Source organism: Leucopleurus acutus, assembly GCF_964270905.1.
Source record: "Leucopleurus acutus genome assembly, chromosome: X".
Lineage (NCBI taxonomy): Eukaryota > Metazoa > Chordata > Mammalia > Artiodactyla > Delphinidae > Leucopleurus > Leucopleurus acutus.
In genome coordinates, this window is record NC_139148.1 from 47,471,635 (window position 1) to 47,492,596 (window position 20,962).

Below are 20,962 nucleotides of genomic sequence, written 5' to 3' on the forward strand. Positions count from 1 at the left end.
CAGACAAAATCTTACACAGAAGCGTACACATACACCCTCACTAAAAGAGGTAAAGGGGGAAAAATCCTAAATCTTGCTGTCAGAGACCACCTCCTCAATTTGGGATGATTCGTTGTCTAAAGGAGGGAAGGAAGGACGGAAAGAAAGAAAGAAAGAAAGAACGAAGGTAAAGTATAATATTGTTATTAAAATTAATTATTAAGAAAAAAAATTAAAAAAAAACATGGACGGATAGAACCCTAGGACAAATGGTGGAAGCAAGACTAGACAGACAAGATCTCACACAGAAGCATACACATACACATTCACAAAAAGAGGAAAGGGGAAAAAATCATAGATCTTGCTCCTAAAGTCCACTTCCTTAATTTGGGATGATTGGTTGTCTATTCAGGTATTCCATAGATGCAGGGTATATCAAGTTGATTGTGGAGCTTTAATCCGTTGCTTCTGAGGCTGCTGGGAGAGATTTCCCTTTCTCTTCTTTGTTCTCACAGCTCCCAGGGCTAAGCTTTGGATTTGGCCCTGCCACTGCGTGTAGATCGCTGGAGGGCGTCTGTTTTTTGCTCAGACAGGATGGGGTTAAAAGAGCCGCTGATTGGGGGCTCTGGCGCACTCAGGCCGGCGGGGACGGAGGGGCACAGAGTGCGGGGCGGGCCTGCGGTGGCAAAGGCCGGCGTGACTTTGCACCAGCCTGAGGCGCGCTGTGCGCTGTCCCGGGGAAGTTGTCCCTGGATCCCGGGAACCTGGCAGTGGCGGGCTGCACAGGCTCCGCGGAAGAGGGGTGTGGAGAGTGACCTGTGCTCGCACACAGGCCCCTCGGTGGCGGCAGCAGCAGCCTTAACGTCTCCCGCCCGCCTCTGGGGTCCGCGCTTTTAGCCGCGGCTTGCGCCCGTCTCTGGATTCCGCGCTTTCAGCCGCGGCTCGCGCCCGTCTCTGGATTCCGCGCTTTCAGCCGCGGCTCGCGCCCGTCTCTGGATTCCGCGCTTTCAGCCGCGGCTCGCACCCATCTCTGGGGTCCGCGCTTTCAGCCGCGGCTCGCGCCCGTCTCTGGGGTTCGCGCTTTTAGCCGCGGCTCGCGCCCGTCTCTGGAGTTCCTTTAAGCAGCGTTCTTAAACCCCTCTCCTCACGCCCCAGGAAACAAAGAGGGAAGGAAAAGTCTCCTGCCTCTTCGGCAGGTGCAGGCTTTTCCCCGGACTCCCTCCCGGCTAGCTGTGGTGCACTAACCCCTTCAGGCTATGTTCAAGCCGCCAACCCCAGTCCTCTCCCTGCGCTCCGGCCTCACTCGCAGCCCCGCCCACCCCGGTGGGTGAGCAGACAAGCCTCTCGGGCTGGTGAGTGCCGGTCGGCACCGATCCTCTGTGCGGGAATCTCCCCGCTTTGCCCTCCGCACCCGTTGCTGTGCAGTCCTCCGCAGCTTCGAAGCTCCCCCCTCCGCCTCCCGCAGTCTCCGCCCGCGAAGGGGCTTCCTAGTGTGTGGAAACTTTTCCTCCTTCACAGCTCCCTCCCACTGGTGCAGGTGCCGTCCCTATTCTTTTGTCTCTGTTTTTTCTTTTGCCCTACCCATGTACGTGGGGAGTTTCTTGCCTTTTGGGAGGTCTGAGGTCTTCTGCCAGCCTTCAGTAGGTGTTCTGTAGGAGTTGTTCCACGTGTATATGTACTTCTGGTGTATCTGTGGGGAGGAAGGTGATCTCCACGTCTTACTCTTCCGCCATCTTCCGCCTTCCCTCTGTTTCCTGTTTCTTAAGGTAGCATTTTATTGCTATAAACTTCCCTCTTAGAACTGCTTTTGCTGCATCCCATAGATTTTGAGCCATCGTGTCTCCATTGTCATTTGTTTCTAGGTATTTTTTGATTTCTTCTTTGATTTCTTCAGTGATCACTTCGTTATTAAGTAGTGTATTGTTTAGCCTCCATGTGTTTGTATTTTTTACAGATCTTTTCCTGTAATTGATATCTAGTCTCATAGCATTGTGGTTGGAAAAGATACTTGATACAATTTCAATTTTCTTAAATTTACCAAGGCTTGATTTGTGACCCAAGATATAATCTATCCTGGAGAATGTTCCATAAGCACTTGAGAAAAATGTGTATTCTGTTGTTTTTGGATGGAATGTCCTATAAATATCAATTAAGTCCATCTTGTTTAAGGTATCATTCAAAGCTTGTGTTTCCTTATTTATTTTCATTTTGGATGATCTGTCCATTGGTGAAAGTGGGGTGTTAAAGTCCCCTACTATGAATGTGTTACTATCGATTTCCCCTTTTATGGCTGTTAGTATTTCCTTATGTATTGAGGTGCTCCTATGTTGGGTGCATAAATATTTACAATTGTTATATTTTCTTCTTGGATTGATCCCTTGATCATTATGTAGTGTTCTTCTTTATCTGTTCTAATAGTCTTTATGTTAAAGTCTATTTTGTCTGATATGAGAATTGCTACTCCAGCTTTCTTTTGGTTTCCATTTGCATGAAATACCTTTTTCCATCCCCTTACTTTCAGTCTCTATGTGTCTCTAGGTCTGAAGTGGGTCACTTGTAGACAGCATATATATGGGTCTTGTTTTTGTATCCATTCAGCCAATCTGTGTGTTTTGGTGGGAGCATTTAGTATTTACATTTAAGGTAATTATTGATATGTATGTTCCCATTCCCATTTTCTTAATTGTTTTGGGTTCGTTATGGTAGGTCTTTTCCTTCTCTTGTGTTTCTTGCCTAGAGAAGTTCCTTTAGCAGTTGTTGTAGAGCTGGTTTGGTGGTGCTGAACTCTCTCAGCTTTTGCTTGTCTGTAAAGGTTTTAATTTCTCCATCAAGTCTGAAAGAGATCCTTGCTTGGTAAAGCAATCTTGGTTGTAGGTTTTTCTCCTTCATCACTTTAAATATGTCCTGCCAGCCCCTTCTGGCTTGCAGAGTTTCTGCTGAAAGATCAGCTGTTAACCTTATGGGGATTCCCCTGTGTGTTATTTGTTGTTTTTCCCTTGCTGCTTTTAATATGTTTTCTTTGTATTTCATTTTTGACAGTTTGATTAATATGTGTCTTGGCGTATTTCTCCTTGGATTTATCCTGTATGGGACTCTCTGTGCTTCCTGGACTGGATTAACTATTTCCTTTCCCATATTAGGAAAGTTTTCAACTATAATCTCTTCACGTATTTTCTCAGTCCCTTTCTTTTTCTCTTCTTCTTCTGGAACCCCTATAATTCGAATGTTGGTACGTTTAATGTTGTCCTAGAGGTCTCTGAGACTGTCCTCAGTTCCTTTCATTCTTTCTTCTTTATTCTGCTCTGCAGTAGTTATTTCCACCATTTTATCCTCCAGGTCACTTATCCGTTCTTCTGCCTCAGTTATTCTGCTATTGATCCCATCTAGAGTATTTTTAGTTTCATTTATTGTGTTGTTCATCATTGTTTGTTTCATCTATAGTTCTTCTAGGTACTTGTTAAATGTTTCTTGCATTTTCTCTATTCTATTTCCAAGATCTTGGATCATCTTTACTATTATTATTCTGAATTCTTTTTCAGGTAGACTGCCTATTTCCTCTTCATTTGTTAGGTCTGGTGGGTTTTTATCTTGCTCCTTCATCTGCTGTGTATTTTTCTGTCTTTTCATTTTGCTTATCTTACTGTGTTTGGGGTCTCCTTTTTGCAGGCTGAAGGTTCGTAGTTCCTGTTGTTTTTGGTGTCTGTCCCCAGTGGCTAAGGTTGGTTCAGTGGGTTGTGTAGGCTTCCTGGTGGAGGGGACTAGTGCCTGTGTTCTGGTGGATGAGGCTGGATCTTGTCTTTCTGGTGGGCAGGTCCACGTCTGGTGGTGTGTTTTGGGGTGTCTGTAGACTTATTATGATTTGGGGCAGCCTCTCTGCTAATGGGTGGGGTTGTGTTCCTGTCTTGCTAGTTGTTTGGCATAGGATGTCCAGCACTGTAGCTTGCTGGTCGTTGAGTGAAGCTGGGTCCTGGTGTTGAGATGGAGATCTCTGGGAGATTTTCGCCGTTTGATATTATGTGCAGCTGGGAGGCCTCTTCTGGACCAGTGTCCTGAATTTGGCTTTCCCACCTCAGAGGCACAGCACTAACTCCTGGCTGCAGCACCAACAGCCTTTCATCCACACGGCTCAGAAGAAAAGGGAGAAAAAGTAGAAAGAAAGAATTAGTAGAAGTAGAAAGAAAGAAAGAAAGGAGCGAGGGAGGGAGGGTGGGAGTAAGGAAGGAAGGAGGGAAGGAAGGAAAAAAAGAAAGAAGACAAAGTAAAATAAAGTATGATAAAATATAATGAAGTTATTAAAATAAAAAAAATTATTAAGAGGGAAAAAAAACAAAAAGTGGATGGATAGAATCCAGAACAAATGGTGGAAGCAAAGCTATACAGACAAAATCTCACACAGAATCATACACATACACACTCAGAAAAAGAGGAAAAGAGGAAAAAATCATAAATCTTGCTCTCAAAGTCCACCTCCTCAATTTGGGATGATTCGTGGTCCAAAGGATGGAAGGAAGGAAAGAAAGAATGAAGATAAAGTAAAATAAAATAAGGTTATTAAAATAAAAAGTAATTATTAAGAAAAAGAAACAGGACGGATAGAACCCTCAGACAAATGGTGGAAGCAAAGCTCTACAGACAAAATCTCACACAGTAGCATACACATACACACAAAAAAAGGAAAAGGGGAAAGAATAATAAATCTTGCTCTCAAAGTCCACCTCCTTAATTTGGGATGATTCGTTGTCTATTCATGTATTCCACAGATGCAGGTACATCAAGTTGATTGTGGAGCTTTAATCCGCTGCTTCTGTGGCTGCTGGGAGAGATTTCCCTTTCTCTTCTTTGTTCTCACAGCTCCCGAGGCTCCGCTTTGGATTCGGCCCGCCTCTGCATGTAGGTCGCCGGAGGGCATCTGTTCTTTGCTCAGACTGGACGGAGTTAAAGGAGGAGCTGTTTCTGGGACTCTGGCTCACTCAGGCCGGGGGTAGGGAGGGGCACGGAGTGCAGGGCGAGCCTGCGGCGCCAGAGGCTGGAGTGACGTTGCACCAGCCTGAGGCGTGCTGTGCGTTCTCCCGGGGGAGTTGTCCCTGGAACCCGTGACTCTGGCAGTGGTGGGCTGCACAGGCTCGCCGGAAGCGGGGTGTGGATAGTGACCTGTGTTCGCACACAGGCTTCTTGTTGGCGGCAGCAGCGGCCTTAGCATCTCATGTCTGTCTCTGGGGTCCGCACTTTTAGCCACGGCTCGCGCGCGTCTCTGGAGCTCCTTTAAGCAGCGTTCTTAATCCCCTCTCTTCGCGCACCAGGAAATAAAGAGGGAAGAAAAAGTCTCTTGCCTCTTCGGCAGGTCCAGACTTTTCCCCGGACTCCCTCCCGGCTAGCCGCGGTGCACTAACGCCCTGCAGGCTGTGTTCACGCTGCCAACACCAGTCCTCTCCCTGCGCTCCGACCGAAGCCTGAGGCTCAGCTCCCAGCCCCGCCCACCCCGGTGGGTGAGCAGACAAGCCTCTCGGCTGGTGAGTGCCGGTCGGCCCTGATCCTCTGTGCTGGAATCTCTCCACTTTGCCCTCCGCACCCCTGTTGCTGTGGTCTCCTCCGCGGCTCCGAAGCTCCCCCCCTCCACCACCTGCAGTCTCTGCCCGCGAAGGGGCTTCCTAATGTGTGGATACTTTTCCTCCTTCACAGCTCCCTCCCGCTGGTGCAGGACCCGTCCCTATCCTTTTGTCTCTGTTTATTCTTTTTTCTTTTGTCCTACCCAGGTACGTGGGGGGTTTCTTGCCTTTTGGGAGGTCTGAGGTCTTCTGCCAGCGTTCAGTAGGTGTTCTGTAGGAGTTGTTCCATGTGTAGATGTATTTCTGGTGTATCTGTGGGGAGGAAGGTGATCTCCGCATCTTACTCTTCTGCCATCTTCCCAGAAGTCCCTGGGGTTTTATCTTGTTCTTTCATCAGGAACATATTCCTCTGCTGTCTCATTTTGTCTAATTTTCTGTGTTTGTGGTCTCTGTTCTGCAGGCTGCAGGATTGTCATTTCTTTTGCTTCTGGTGTCTGCATCCTGCTGGGTGAGGCTTGTCTAGAGGCTTGTGCAGCCTTCCTGGTGGGAGGGACTAGTGCCTGACGACTGTTGGTTGGGGCTGGATCTTGTCCCTCAGGTGGACAGGGCTGTGGCAAGTGGTGTGTTTAGAGGTGGCTGTAGGCTCAGGAAGACTTTAGGCAGCCTGTCTGCTGATGGGTGGAGCTGTGTTACTGCCCTGTTGATTGTTTGGCCTGAGGCCTCCCAGCTCTGTAGCCTACAGGATGTTGGGTAGAGCCAGGTCTTGCTGCAAAAATGGCAGCTTCCAGGAGAGCTCATGCCAATGAATACTCCCCAGAGTCTCTGCCTGCACTGTTCTTTTTCCCACAGTGAGCTTCAGCCACCCCATAACTCCCCAGGAGACCTTCAAAGACCAGCATGTAGGTCTGAACCAGGCTCCTCTCTGAAGTCACTGCTTTTCCCTGGGTCCTGGGGCACATGAGAACTAGTGTGCACCCTCTAAGAGTATAGTTTCTGTTTCCACCAGTCCTGTGGAGTTCTTGTGATCAAACCCCACTGGCCTTCACAGCTAAATGCTCTGGGGGCTCCTCCTCCCAATGCCAGACCCCCAGACTTGTAAGCTTGATGCAGGGCTCAGAACTCTCACTCCTGTGGGAGAATCTCTGCAATATAGTTTTGTTCCAGTTTGTGGGTCACCCACCTGGTGGGTATGGGATTTGACTGCATTGCAAATGTGCCTCTCCTACCATCTTTTTGTGGCTTCTTCTTTGTCTTTGGATGTAGAATATCTTTTTTGGTAGGTTCCTATCTTTTTTGTTAATGGTTGTTCAGCAGTTAGTTGTGATTTTGGTGTTTCTGTGAGAGGTGGTGAGCTCAAGTCCTTCTACTCCACCATCTTGTCTCCAACCCCCATAACCAATCTTCTTTTATGGAAGAACCCTGAAGTATGAACAGGTGATTTCACACAATTCTAAGGTACAGCTTTCTGGAGGGAGAGGAACAGACGAGCAGTTCACTGAGTTCTCATTACCAGGTTCAGTGACACCCCTTGCTCTTCACCACTTCTTTTGGTTCTCCACAGCATACATTTTCTGGCCCATTTCATGAAAAGGAAAGATATCATGGAAAATATCCTAGAGAGTAGTTGAAGGCACTAGTGAATGCAGATCAATGAATCCCTGCAGTTGAACCATCCAATTCTGCCTGGCTCATACCTCTTTGGGTTCTCACTGGGCAGTGTTCCCTCTGTTGTCTCTGCACCCCGGGATAATGTGACAAGGTAGCTCTGATACTGTCTGTGCAGGTTTCTGTCTGTTCTGGCTGCTTCAAACTAGCTGCTGCACTCTCCTCCAAGGCTCTGAAGCTTTCCCTCTGTCCTGGCTGATTTCCCTGCAGGTAAGGGGACTTCCCAGGGTGTGGGACCTTTCTGTCTTTCACAGCTCTCTCTCAGGTGTTCAGGTCCTGCCCCAATTTCTTTCCCTCTTTCTTTTTCTCTTTCTTCTTTTGTCCTACCCTGTTACATGGAGATTTTCTTGCCCTTTCAGGAGTCTGAGGTCTGAGTCTGCCAGCGTTCGGTAGATATTCTGTGAGAATCATTCCACGTGAAGGTATATTTTTGATGTATTTGTGAGAGGAGGTGAGATTCATATTCTACTGCCCTGCCATCTTGATCTGGTCTCTCATTCAAGAATTTTTATAATAGATAATTTTAGACAATTCCATCGTCTGTGTCATCTCATGATTTCATGTCTGTTGATGGTCTTTTTTCATGTGAGTTGAGATTTCATAGTTATTTGTATCTTGATTGATTTTAGTTTGTATTGTGGACATTGTAAATATCATTTAAGACCAAGAGTATTATTTTTATCCTATGGAGGTTGATGTTTTTGTTTTACCCTTCTGTGTATTGGGGTTCCAATTTTTTGAACATTTTTGAAACTTTCGTAGTACTGTTTAGACCAGTACGGTGTGTGCATCACCTAGTGGTCAGTGTGGAACTTGGGATGATTCACTTTCCAAATCTTTGGTAGGCTGATTAGGGTCACATCAAAGCACTCACAGATCAAACGTGAGCCCAGCAGTTCAAAACCACTTTTCGTAATTTCTTTTCTAAACTGTTCCCTCTCCTGTAGTTTTTCAGTACTTTCCATTTCTCTAGGCTCCCATTTTCTGTCCTCTGTTCAGAAACCACCCACTTTCTTGGTAGTATCACTCCCAGAAACAAGTTGCAGGAGAGAGAGAGGAAAAATTAGTATGAAGTTTAGTTTTGTCCCCTTGACGCCATGGCTCCACCTAGAGAAAGGACCTTATCCCTGAGATTTTTGATTACTGGCAGTTCCCTTTATGGACCACTCTTGCTTCTGGACTACTTTTGCTGTCACTACTCCCACTGTGGGACCAAAACAGAAGTAGAGTAAATAAAATCCTAGGAATGTCTCACATTCTCACATTTAGGAGTTCTCTTTTCCACTCCTTAAGCCATAACATCAAGGCTTCTCCTGTATTGCCCTCTGACTGTTAAACAATGCTCACCTCTGGGTTTCATATCATGTCCAATTCAGGCTTAGGATTCTGGAGGGAAAAAAATAATGTTGAACTCAACCATTTAGGTGGTATTTCAAACTCTGATCTTTTCCCAATCCATCTGCCTATATTTACTTTTCAGTTTTCAAATAGGTGTTCATGAATTCTATCAAGGTTTTATATTCGAGTTAGTTAGTGAGAGATAAAAGAAGGTCCCAGAACTGGACCCAGCTGCATGTGTTTTGTAGATGGCTTCTAGTTGATTCTTGCTTTTTTGTCCACTCTGACAATCTCTGTCTTTTAACTGGTGTGTTTAGAAAATTCACATTCAAAGTGATTTTTAATACAGTTGGATTAAAATCTACCATCTTGCTGTTTTTCTATTCATTGCATTTGTTCTTTGTTCTCTTTCTCTCTCTTTCGACTTTTCTTATTTTATTTGAGTATTTTTATGATCCCATTTTATCTCCTCTATTTACTTATAATTTATATATCTTTAAAAAAATTTAGTGGTTCCCTAGGGTTTACAATGTACAGTTTAAAATAATTGGGTTCATCTTCAAATAACACTATATTGTTTTGCATGTAGTCCAAGTACCTTACAAAAGAATATTCCCAATCTTACTCCCTTCCCTTGTGTCACCATTGTAATCATTTAATTTTTACATTTGCTATAAACACTCAATACGTTGTTACTATTATTGCTTTAAACAGTTGGGTTGTTTTAATTGGAAATATAGTTGAGATACAATATTATGTTTCAGGTTTACTACATAATGACTTAACATTTGCATATATTATGAAATGATCACCATGATAAGTCTAGTAACCAACTGTCCCCATACAAAGTTATTATTATTACAATATTATCAACCGTATTCCTTATGCTGCATATTACATCCCTGTGGCTTATTTATTTTATAACTGGAGGTTTGTACCTCTCAATCCTCTTTATCTATTCACCCCCAACCATCCATTTTTTCTCTGCATCTATGGGTCTGTTTTCAATTTTTGTTTGATTTTTTTTTTATTTTTTGGATTTTGCATATAAGTGAGAACATATGGTATTTGTCTTTCTCTGTCTGACTTATTTCACTTCACATAATACAATGTAGATCCATCCATGAGGTCACAAAGGTAAAGATTTCATTTTTTATGGCTGAATAATATTCCACTGTGTGTGTATACATATAATATAAATTATATATATATATATAAAAAACAGATCTTCTTTATCCATTCATCTATTGATGGACACTTAGATTGCTTCCATATCTTGGCTATTGTAATTAATGCTTCAATGAACAGGGGAGTACATATATCTTTTGTGATTACTGTTTTTTGTTTTCTTCAGATAAATACCAAAAAGTGGAATTGCTGGATCATATGGTAGTTCTAGCTTTAACTTCTTGAGGAAACCCTCACTGTTTTCATAGTGGCTGAACCAGTTTACAATCCTAACAACAGTGTACGAGGGTTCCCTTTTCTCCATATCAGTCAGTTAATTTTTAGAACAATTAAGAATATGGAAAATAAAAAGATATATTTTGCCTTCACGTATTCCTTTCCCAATGCTCTCACTTAAATTATGTAGATCCAATTTCTGACCTATATCATATCCCTTCTGCGTAAATAATGTCCTTTAATATTTCTTATAAGACACATCAGCTGTTGATGAATTTCCCATTTTTGTTTGAAAAAAAGTCTATTTTGCCTTTATTTTTTTTATTTAGAGTTTTTTTTACATCTTTATTTGACTATGATTGCTTTACAACTGTGTGTTAGTTTCTGCTTTATAACAAAGTGAATCAGTTATACATATACATATATTCCCATATCCCTTCCCTCTTGCGTCTCCCTCCCTCTCACCCTCCCTATCCCACTCCTCCAGGCAGTCACAAAGGACCGAGCTGACCTCCCTGCGCTATGCGGCTGCTTCCCACTAGCTATCTACCTTATGTTTGGTAGTGTATATATGTCCATGCCTCTCTCTAGCTGTGTCACAATTTACGCATCCCCCCTCCCCATATCCTCAAGTCCATTCTCTAGTAGGTCTGTGTCTTTATGCCTGTTTTACCCCTAGATTCTTTTTTTTTTTAACATCTTTATTGGGGTATAATTGCTTTACAATGGTGTGTTAGTTTCTGCTTTATAACAAAGTAAATCAGTCATACATAAACATATGTTCCCATATGTCTTCCCTGTTGCGTCTCCCTCCCTCCCACCCTCCCTATCCCACCCCTCCAGGCTGTCACAAAGCACCGAGCCAATATCCCTGTGTCATGCGGCTGCTTCCCACTAGCTATCTACCTTACTACGTTTGTTAGTGTGTATATGCCCATGACTCTCTCTCGCCCTGTCACAGCTCACCCTTCCCCCTCCCCATAACCTCAAGTTCGTTCTCTAGGAGGTCTGCGTCTTTATTCCTGCTTTACCCCTAGATTCTTCATGACATTTTCTTTTTCTTAAATTCCATATATATGTGTTAGCATACGGTATTGGTCTTTCTCTTTCTGACTTACTTCACTCTGTATGACAGACTCTAGGTCTATTCACCTCATTACAAATAACTCAGTTTCATTTCTTTTTATGGCTGACTAATATTCCATTGTATATATGTGCCACATCTTCTTTATCCATTCATCTGATGAGGGACACTTAGGTTGTTTCCATCTCTGGGCTATTGTAAATAGAGCTGCAATGAACATTTTGGTACATGACACTTTTTGAATTATGGTTTTCTCAGGGTATATGCCCAGGAGTGGGATATATGGTAGTACTATTTGTAGGTTTTTAAGGAACCTCCATACTGTTCTCCATAGTGGCTGTATCAATTTACATTCCCACCAGCAGTGCAAGAGTGTTCCCTTTTCTCCACACCCTCTCCAGCATTTATTGTTTCTAGATTTTTTTTTTTTGGTGGTACGTGGGCCTCTTACTGTTGTGGCCTCTCCCATTGCCGAGCACAGGCTCAAGACACACGGGTTCAGCGGCCATGGCTCACGGGCCCAGCCAGCCACTCCACGGCATGTGGGATCTTACTAGGATGGGTCACGAACCCACGTCCCCTGCATCGGCAGGCGGACTCTCAACCACTGCGCCACCAGGGAAGCCCTGTTTCTAGATTTTTTGATGATGGCCATTCTGACTGCTGTGAGATGATATCTCATTGTAGTTTTGATTTGCATTTCTCTAATGATTAATGATGTTGAACATTCTTTCATGTGTTTGTTGGCAGTCTGTATATCTTCTTTGGAGAAATGTCTATTTATTTCTTCTGCCCATTTTTGTATTGGGTTGTATGTTGTTTTTTATTGAGCTGCATGAGCTGCTTATAAATTTTGGAGATTAATCCTTTGTCAGTTGCTTCATTTGCAAACATTTTCTCCCAATCTGAGGGTTGTCTTTTGGTCTTGTTTATGGTTTCCTTTGCTGTGCAAAAGCTTTGAAGTTTCATTAGGCCCCATTTGTGTATTTTTGTTTTTATTTCCATTTCTCTAGGAGGTGGGTCAAAAAGGATCTTGCTGTGATTTATGTCATAGAGTGTTCTGCCTATATTTTCCTCTAAGAGTTTGATGGTTTCTGGCCTTATATTTAGGTCTTTAATCCATTTTGAGCTTATTTTTGTGTATGGTGTTAGGGAGTGATCTAATCTCATACTTCTACATGTAGCTGTCCAGTTTTCCCAGCACCACTTATTGAAGAGGCTGTCCTTTCTCCACTGTACATTCCTACCTCCTTTATCAAAGATAAGGTGACCATATGTGTGTGGGTTTGCCTCTGGGCTTTCTATCCTGTTCCATTGGTCTATCTTTCTGTTTCTGTGCCAGTACCATACTGTCTTGACTACTGTACCTTTGTAGTATAGTCTGAAGACAAGGAGCCTGATTCCTCCAGCTCCTTTTTTCGTTCTCAAGATTGCTTTGGCTATTTGGGGTCTTTTGTGCTTCCATACAAATTGTGAAATTTTTTGTTCTAGTTCTGTGAAAAATGCCAGTGGTAGTTTGATAGGGATTGCATTGAATCTATAGATTGCTTTGGGTAGTAGAGTCATTTTCACAATGTTGATTCTTCCAAACCAAGAACATGGTATATCTCTCCATCTATTTGTATCATCTTTAATTTCATTCATCAGTGTCTTATAATTTTCTGCATACAGGTCTTTTGTCTCCTTAGGTAGGTTTATTCCTAGATATTTTATTCTTTTTGTTGCAATGGTAAATGGGAGTGTTTTCTTGATTTCACTTTCAGATTTTTCATCATTAGTGGATAGAAATGCCAGAAATTTCTGTGCATTAATTTTGTATCCTGCCACTTTACCAAATTCATTGATTAGCTCTAGTAGTTTTCTGGTAGCATCTTTAGGATTCTCTATGTATAGAATCATGTCATCTGCAAACAGTGACAGCTTTACTTCTTCTTTTCTGATTTGGATTCCTTTTATTTCCTTTCCTTCTCTGATTGCTGTGGCTAAAACTTCCAAAACTATGTTGAATAAGAGTGGTTGGAGTGGGCAACCTTGTCTTGTTCCTGATCTTTGTGGAAATGCTTTCAGGTTTTCACCGTTGAGGATGATGTTGGCTGTGGGTTTGTCATATATGACCTTTATTATGTTGAGGAAAGTTCCCTCTATGCCTACTTTCTGCAGGGTTTTTATCATAAATGGGTGTTGAATTTTGTCAAAAGCTTTCTCTGCATCTATTGAGATGATCATATGGTTTTTCTCCCTCAATTTGTTAATATGGTTTACCACATTGATTGATTTGCGTATATTGAAGAATCCTTGCATTCCTGGAATAAACCCCACTTGATCATGGTGCATGATCCTTTTAATGTGCTGTTGGATTCTGTTTGCTAGTATTTTGTTGAGGATTTTTGCATCTATGTTCATCAGTGATATTGGCCTGTAGTTTTCCGTGTTTGTGACATTCTTGTCTGGTTTTGGTATCAAGGTGATGGTGGCCTTGTAGAATGAGTTTGGGAGTGTTTCTCTCTCTGCTATATTTTGGAAGTGTTTAAGAAGAGTAGGTGTTATCTGTTCTCTAAATGTTTGATATAATTCATCTGTGTAGCCACCTGGTCCTGGGCTTTTGTTTGTTGGAAGATTTTTTTTTTGGAAGATTTTTAATCATAGTTTCAATTTCAATGCTTGTGATTGGTCTGTTCATATTTTCCATTTCTTCCTGGTTCAGTATTGGCAGGGTGTCCATTTCGAAGAATTTGTCCATTTCTTCCAGCTTGTCCATTTTATTGGCATAGAGTTGCTTGTAGTAATGTCTCATGATCTTTTGTATTTTTGCAGTGTCAGTTGTTACTTCTCCTTTTTCATTTCTATTTCCATTGAGTTGAGTCTTTTTCCTTTTGTTCTTGAAGAGTCTGGCTAATGATTTATCAATTTTGTTTATCTTCTCAAAGAACCAGCTTTTAGTTTTGTTGATCTTTGTTATCGTTTCCTTCATTTCTTTTTCATTTATTTCTGATCTGATTTTTATGATTTCTTTCCTTCTTCTAAGTTTGGGTTTTTTTTTTGTTGTTCTTTCTTTAGTTGCTTTAGGTACAAGGTTAGGTTGTTTATTCAAGATGTTTCCTGTTTCTTAAGGTAGCATTTTATTTCTATAAACTTCCCTCTTAGAACTGCTTTTGCTGCATCCCATAGATTTTGAGCCGTCGTGTCTCCATTGTCATTTGTTTCTATGTATTTTTTGATTTCCTCTTTGATTTCTTCAGTGATCACTTCGTTATTAATTAGTTTATTGTTTAGCTCCATGTGTTTGTAGTTTTTACAGGTCTTTTCCTGTAATTGATATCTAGTCTCATAGTGTTGTGGTTGGAAAAGATACTTGATACAATTTCAATTTTCTTAAATTTACCAAGGCTTGATTTGTGACCCAAGATATAATCTATCCTGGAGAATGTTCCATAAGCACTTGAGAAAAATGTGTATTCTGTTGTTTTTGGATGGAATGTCCTATAAATATCAATTAAGTCCATCTTGTTTAAGGTATCATTCAAAGCTTGTGTTTCCTTATTTATTTTCATTTTGGATGATCTGTCCATGGGTGAAAGTGGGGTGTTAAATTCCCCTACTATGAATGTGTTACTATCGATTTCCCCTTTTATGGCTGTTAGTATTTGCCTTATGTATTGAGGTGCTCTTATGTTGGGTGCATAAATATTTACAATTGTTATATCTTCTTCTTGGATGGATCCCTTGATCATTATGTAGTGTCCTCCTTTGTGTCTTCTAATTGTCTTTATTTTAAAGTCTATTTTGTCTGATATGAGAAGTGCTACTCCAGATTTCCTTGGGTTTGCATTTGCATGGTATATCTTTTTCCATCCCCTTACTTTCAGTCTGTATGTGTCTCTAGGTCTGAAGTGAGTCTCTTGTAGACAGCATATATATGGGTCTTGTTTTTGTATCCATTCAGCCAATCTGTGTCTTTTGGTGGGAGCATTTCATCCATTTACATTTAAGGTAATTATCGAAATGTATGTTCCTATTCCCATTTTCTTAATTGTTTTGAGTTCGTTATTGTAGGTCTTTTCCTTCTCTTGTGTTGCTTGCCTAGAGAAGTTCCTTTAGCATTTGTTGTAAAGCTGGTTTGGTGGTGCTGAACTCTCTCAGTTTTTGCTTGTCTGTAAAGATTTTAATCTCGCTATCAAATCTGAATGAGATCCTTGCTGGGTAGAGTAATCTTAGTTGCAGGTTTTCCTCCTTCATCACTTTAAATATGTCCTGCCAGTCCCTTCTGGCTTGTGGAGTTTCTGCTGAACGATCAGCTGTTAACCTTATGGGGATTCCCCTGTGTGTTATTTGTTGTTTTTCCCTTGCTGCTTTTAATATGTTTTCTTTGTATTTAATTTTTGACAGTTTGATTAATATGTTTCTTTGCATATTTGTCCTTGGATTTATCCTGTATGGGACTCTCTGTTCTTCCTGGACTTGATTAAGTATTTCCTTTCCCATATTAGGGAAGTTTTCAACTATAATCTCTTCAAATATTTTCTCAGTCCCTTTCTTTTTCTCTTCTTCTTCTGGAACCCCTATAATTCGAATGTTGGTGCGTTTAATTTTGTTCCAGAGGTCTCTGAGACTGTCCTCAGTTCTTTCATTCTTTCTTCTTTATTCTGCTCTGCAGTAGTTATTTCCACCATTTTATCCTCCAGGTCACTTATCCGTTCTTCTGCCTCAGTTATTCTGCTATTGATCCCATCTAGAGTATTTTTAGTTTCATTTATTGTGTTGTTCATCATTGTTTGTTTCATCTTTAGTTCTTCTAGGTACTTGTTAAATGTTTCTTGCATTTTCTCTAATCTATTTCCAAGATTTTGGATCATCTTTACTATCATTATTCTGAATTCTTTTTCAAGTAGACTGCCTATTTCCTCTTCATTTGTTAGGTCTGGTGGGTTTTTGTCTTGCTCCTTTATCTGCTGTGTGTATTTCTGTCTTCTCATTTTGCTTATCTTACTGTGTTTGGGGTCTCCGTTTAGCAGGCTGCAGGTTCGTAGTTCCCATTGTTTTTGGTTTCTGTCCCCAGTGGCTAAGTTTGGTTCAGTGGGTTGTGTAGGCTTCCTGGTGGAGGAGACTAGTGCCTGTGTTCTGGTGGATGAGGCTGGATTGTGGCTTTCCGGTGAGCAGTTCCACATCTGGTGGTGTGTTTTGGGGTGTCTGTGGACTTATTATGATTTTAGGCAGCGTCTCTGCTGATTGGTGGGGTTGTGTTCCTGTCTTGCTTGTTGTTTGGCATAGCGTGTCCAGTACTGTAGCTTGCTGGTTGTTGAGTGTAGCTGTGTATTGGTGTTGAGATGGAGATCTCTGTGTGATTTTCACTGTTTGATATTACGTGGAGCTGGGAGGTCTCTTGTGGACCAGTGTCCTGAAGCTGGCTCTCTCACCTCAGAAGCACAGCACTGACTCCTGGCTGCAGCACCAAGAGCCTTTCATCCACACTGCTCAGAATAAAAGGGAGAAAATGTAGAAAGAAATAATTAGTAGAAGTAGAAAGAAAGAAGGAAAGAAAGAAAGAAAGAAAGAAGGAAAGAAAGAAAGGACGGAGGGAGGGAGGGTGTGAAGGTGGTTGCCTTTATTTTTGAAGGACATTTTTGCTGAATTTAGATTTGGATTGGCAGGGTTTTTACTTTCAGTATGTTAAAGGTTTCATTCCCTATTTTTGGCTTATGTGACTCTGGTACGAAGTCTTGTGTAATTATTCTTGTTCTTCTGTATGTAAGGTGTTCCGTCCACCCTTTTTCCCTGACTGCCTTCAATATTTTATTTTGCCTGTTTTTCTGCAGTTTGAATTTGATATGTCTGGGTGTGATGTGGCTCTTTTACAAATTTTATTTACCCTGCTTTGTGTTCTCTGAGATACTTGGATCTGGGGTTTATATCAATTGCTAATTATGAAAAATTTCAGCAATTATTTATTCAAATATTTTTTCTCCATTCTCTCTCTCTTCTCCTTCTAGTATTCTAATTTGATAGTGTCCCAAAGCTCTTGGATGTTTTGTTCTGTTTTCTTTTTTTACTCTTTATTTTTTCTCTGCATTTCAGTTTGTGTAATTTCTATTGTTCTAGCTTCAATTTCGCTTATTCCTCAGCTGTGTCTAGTTCACTAATAAGCACACTGAAGGCATTCTTCAGATCTGTTAATGTGTTTTTTCTCTTGTATTTATATATGATTCTTTCTTATACATTTTATCCCTTGCTGCTATCTTATCTTGCATGTTGTCTACCTTTTTCAATATAGAAAAGTACTTAATCATATTAATCACAGCTATTTTAAGTTGTCTGTTGGAAATTCCAAAATGTGTCATAACTGAGTCTTGTCCTGATGATTTTTTTGTCTCTTCAGACTATGTTTTTTTCTTTCCTTGATTCTTCCCTTTGTGCTGCTCTCTGGAGGTAACTTACCTCTTGCATTCTTTAAAAATAAAGTCTGCTATTATTTTACTTGATTTATTTTAGCCTTGTAGTGGAGAATAGGGGACTAGGGACATACTATGTTATTTTGATTAAGTCTCAGTCTTAGGCAGGCTTATCCTGAGTCATAGAGGTGTGACTTTCCCAAATGTTCCTGCCCCTCCTCTAAATATAACTGTGAGCCTAGCACATATTCCTATCCCTCCTGGGTTATAGCATTTTTTCAAATTTTCTCCTTCACCTGTGGTGGTGAGTTTCCACCTGTGCCCTCAGTTCCTATTGCCATTCCTTCTGCAGAGCAAGGCTTGTTTTCCCTAGGGGAGATAGAGTAGATTGGTCTGGGCAGAGTTTTAGTGGTGTTGGGTATTCCTCTCTGCTAGCTGCAGTGAATTTCCACCAGTGTGCTCAGACTACAGTTTTATTACCTTTCCCTGTGAAGGTTAAGGCCTTTGCTCTGCAGTGTATAAAGGCAGAATGCTTTGGGCACAGTTTCAGCAATGGATGCTGTTCTGTTTCCCTCCCCCAAACCAGAACTATAGAATATCTTTCTCCGGATTCTTATTCTTCCCTGCCAGCACCTGGTGGACTTCTTAGGGGGAAAGTCTGCAAGAGGATTCAAAACCACCTATGTCTACAGCCCCCAGGGGTTTCACATTCTCACACTAACACACAACCAACTTTTAGCAATTCATTAACAAATTTTAGCTGTTATCTTCTTATGACTACATATTATTCAGTAGTATCTGCAAAAGATAAGCAAGTACCTGGGCCCTGTTGTTCCCTGTAGATGCCTATGTCTACAGATTTTGGGTTAGCTTTTAGCATTGCAATCTCAGTTTGCTCATGAATTCAATAGAGAACAATTTGCAATTTTCCAGTTTTTGTTTTCCTTGTTCTAATGGTGGGCGAGATGCTCATTCCAATTCTACAGCTCTGAGTTGATACCAGAATATCATGTGAACCTGGGGATAAGATTTGAGGTTCTGTTTGTCTTCCAGCATCCATACCTCAGTTTACAAATTCCCCCACGATGGTGATAATGGTGGGTTTACCAGCTCGAGGAAAGACCTACATCTCCACGAAGCTCACACGATATCTCAACTGGATAGGAACACCAACTAAAGGTATGTCCCTGAAAGCCTTTGTTCTACAGCCCTCTATAGGCCAATTATGGAAAATACAGTAAGGTAGCTGACCTCAAAAGGGCAAAACCACGAGTAAAGGAATGTCTCAAAACATTATTAACAGTATTAGGACTAATACTATTACTGCTGCTGCTGCTGCTCTACTACAACTACTACTACTACTACTGCTACTACTACTACTACTACTATAGCACCACCACCACCACCACCACCACCACCACCACCACTAACCTCATAAATTTTTACAATTTCTTAAGTACGTAATCTGTGCCCAATCCTGTGATAGCTGCTAAGCATAAGAAAACTACAAAGATTAAATATCTGTTTTCAAGGAGCACGATTTTTGTAAGACCTGAAAAAAACCCTATGAGTAACATACTACTTTTATCACCTTTATTATTACTTCTACACCAAAAATACGATTCTTATTAGCATTACCATTTCTTCACAACCTTAAGGTTTTCTTTAAATTTTAGGGGTGTGTGGAGTCAAGCACCTCAAAGCCCCAGCCTGGAGTCCCCCACAAGGTCTTCAGTAAAGCAGGGCACTTTAGCTCACCTCTCCTGTCCAGAAGGCGTCCACTCTCTCCAAGCCTCTCCTTATGTCTGAGCCTATTTGCTCCCCCTCCCCAGCTGGAAGTGATCCTGCCTCTTTCCGCCTCCAGAGGGGTCTCCTTCCCTGCCTGTCAGCCTCCTCCCTCACTCCCTACTTCCAGATTTCCTTTCTCCCCAATGTGATCTCTTTTCTGCTTACTACCTCTTATTTAGCAATCATATTTTTCTATTCTCCATTTGATTTCTCTATCACCCACACTGTATCCCCATTCCTATTTGATTCCTCTGTTGCCCCTAGGAAGACTATGTTTCTCTGGGCTCCCACACCAATGCTTCCTACAGACCCCTCTATGCCAACCTTAGTTACATAGTGTGTTGTTGTAGTGTGTTGTGTGTCTGGGTCTCTCTCCCCAGGAGCTGCTCTGGGGTAGGGGACTAGATCATGTTAATTTCTATTGCTTAAGTAGGACCAAATTAAGACATTTAGAGTCTCTAAACGCTAAAAGTTAGGGTATCCCCTACATCATACGTAATTCAGAATAAAATCAGTAAATACAAGAAAGTCTACCAAAAGTTTTTATTTATCCCCCAATGACTATTGATGCTTTTAACATATATCAACTTAGCTGAAAATTATTACCGGGACTGTGTTCCTCCTTTACTGGTACACTGGTACACAAGTGCTTAGCCTCTGTCTCTTGTGGAAAGGAGCACTGCTCCCCAGTGTGGAAAACAGTTCTTCTTGGGCAATCACTTGCTCACTCAGTCAGTAATTATTTGCTGAGCACACAGTTGTGCCAAGGCCCTTGTTGGATGTTGGATCCCTGCCCTCAGAGAACTCACATCTAGTTTTTAAACTTTATTGGAGTATAATTGCTTTACAATGTTGTGTTAGCTTCTGCTGTATAACAAAGTGAATCAGCTATAAGTATACATATATCCCCATATCCCCTCCCTCTTTCATCTCCTTCCCACCCTCCCTATCTCACCCCTCTAGGTGGTCACAAAGCACAGAGCTGATCTCCCTGTGCTATGCAGCTGCTTCCCACTAGCTATCTATTTTATATTTGGTAGTGTATATATGTACATGCCAGTTTCTCACTTGGTCCCAGCTTCCCCTTCCCCCTCCCCATGTCTTCAAGTCCATTCTCTACGTCTGTGTCTTTATTCCTGTCCTGCCCCTAGGTTCTTCAGAACCTTTTCTTGTTTGTTTGTTTTTTAGATTCCATATATATGTGTTAGCATATGGTATTTGTTTTTCTCTTTCTGACTTGCTTCACTCTGTATGACAGACTCTATTCTTAAGTTCTAAAACACCCATGTAGGAAGAACTAGTATTATCATTCCACAGTTGATGAAATTAATGCCCAAGAGGTGACGTGTCTTGTCTAAAGGCACATGGTCACTAAGTGATGGAACCAGAATATGAACCCACATCTGGTTGATTCCAAAGCCTGACACTCACTGTGGCAGGTCTGATACTTGGTGCTACTGATGGGAAGAAGAAAGAACCCACATTGGCCCTGTGCTCTCCTCCACACTCTTCCTCTTATTTCCCTTGACCATACCAACACCCTATCTCTCTTCCCCCTTCCCTCCCTCTCTCCAAGTATTCTCCTCCCCTTCTCCCATTTCTTCTTTCTCTTCATGCACTTTCTCTTTCTCTAATTCACTGGTGAAGAGTTCCCCAGTGGTTTTCCATGTGCCAAAACCCATACTATGCACTGGAGATGCAAAACTGGATGAGATTCACAACCTGTCCTTGAAGATTTCTCCATCTGGCTGGGATGCATAAGAATACAACAT

At 41.7% G+C, this 20,962-nt stretch overlaps 1 protein-coding gene across 6 annotated transcripts in view; it reads left to right on the forward strand.

Moving 5' to 3' along the window:
* PFKFB1 (6-phosphofructo-2-kinase/fructose-2,6-biphosphatase 1) overlaps positions 1 to 20,962 on the forward strand; it is an 84,590-nt gene that overhangs the window by 37,963 nt on the left and 25,665 nt on the right. For all 6 annotated transcript variants that reach the window (XR_014327092.1, XM_082864057.1, XM_082864055.1 and 3 more), the window contains exon 2: positions 18,456 to 18,581. Coding sequence is in view for 5 of the 6 variants with exons in the window: in XM_082864057.1 (XP_082720183.1) it covers positions 18,456 to 18,581 (126 nt within the window). In the remaining variant the exon portion in view is untranslated. The remainder of the gene's footprint in view (positions 1 to 18,455; positions 18,582 to 20,962) is intronic.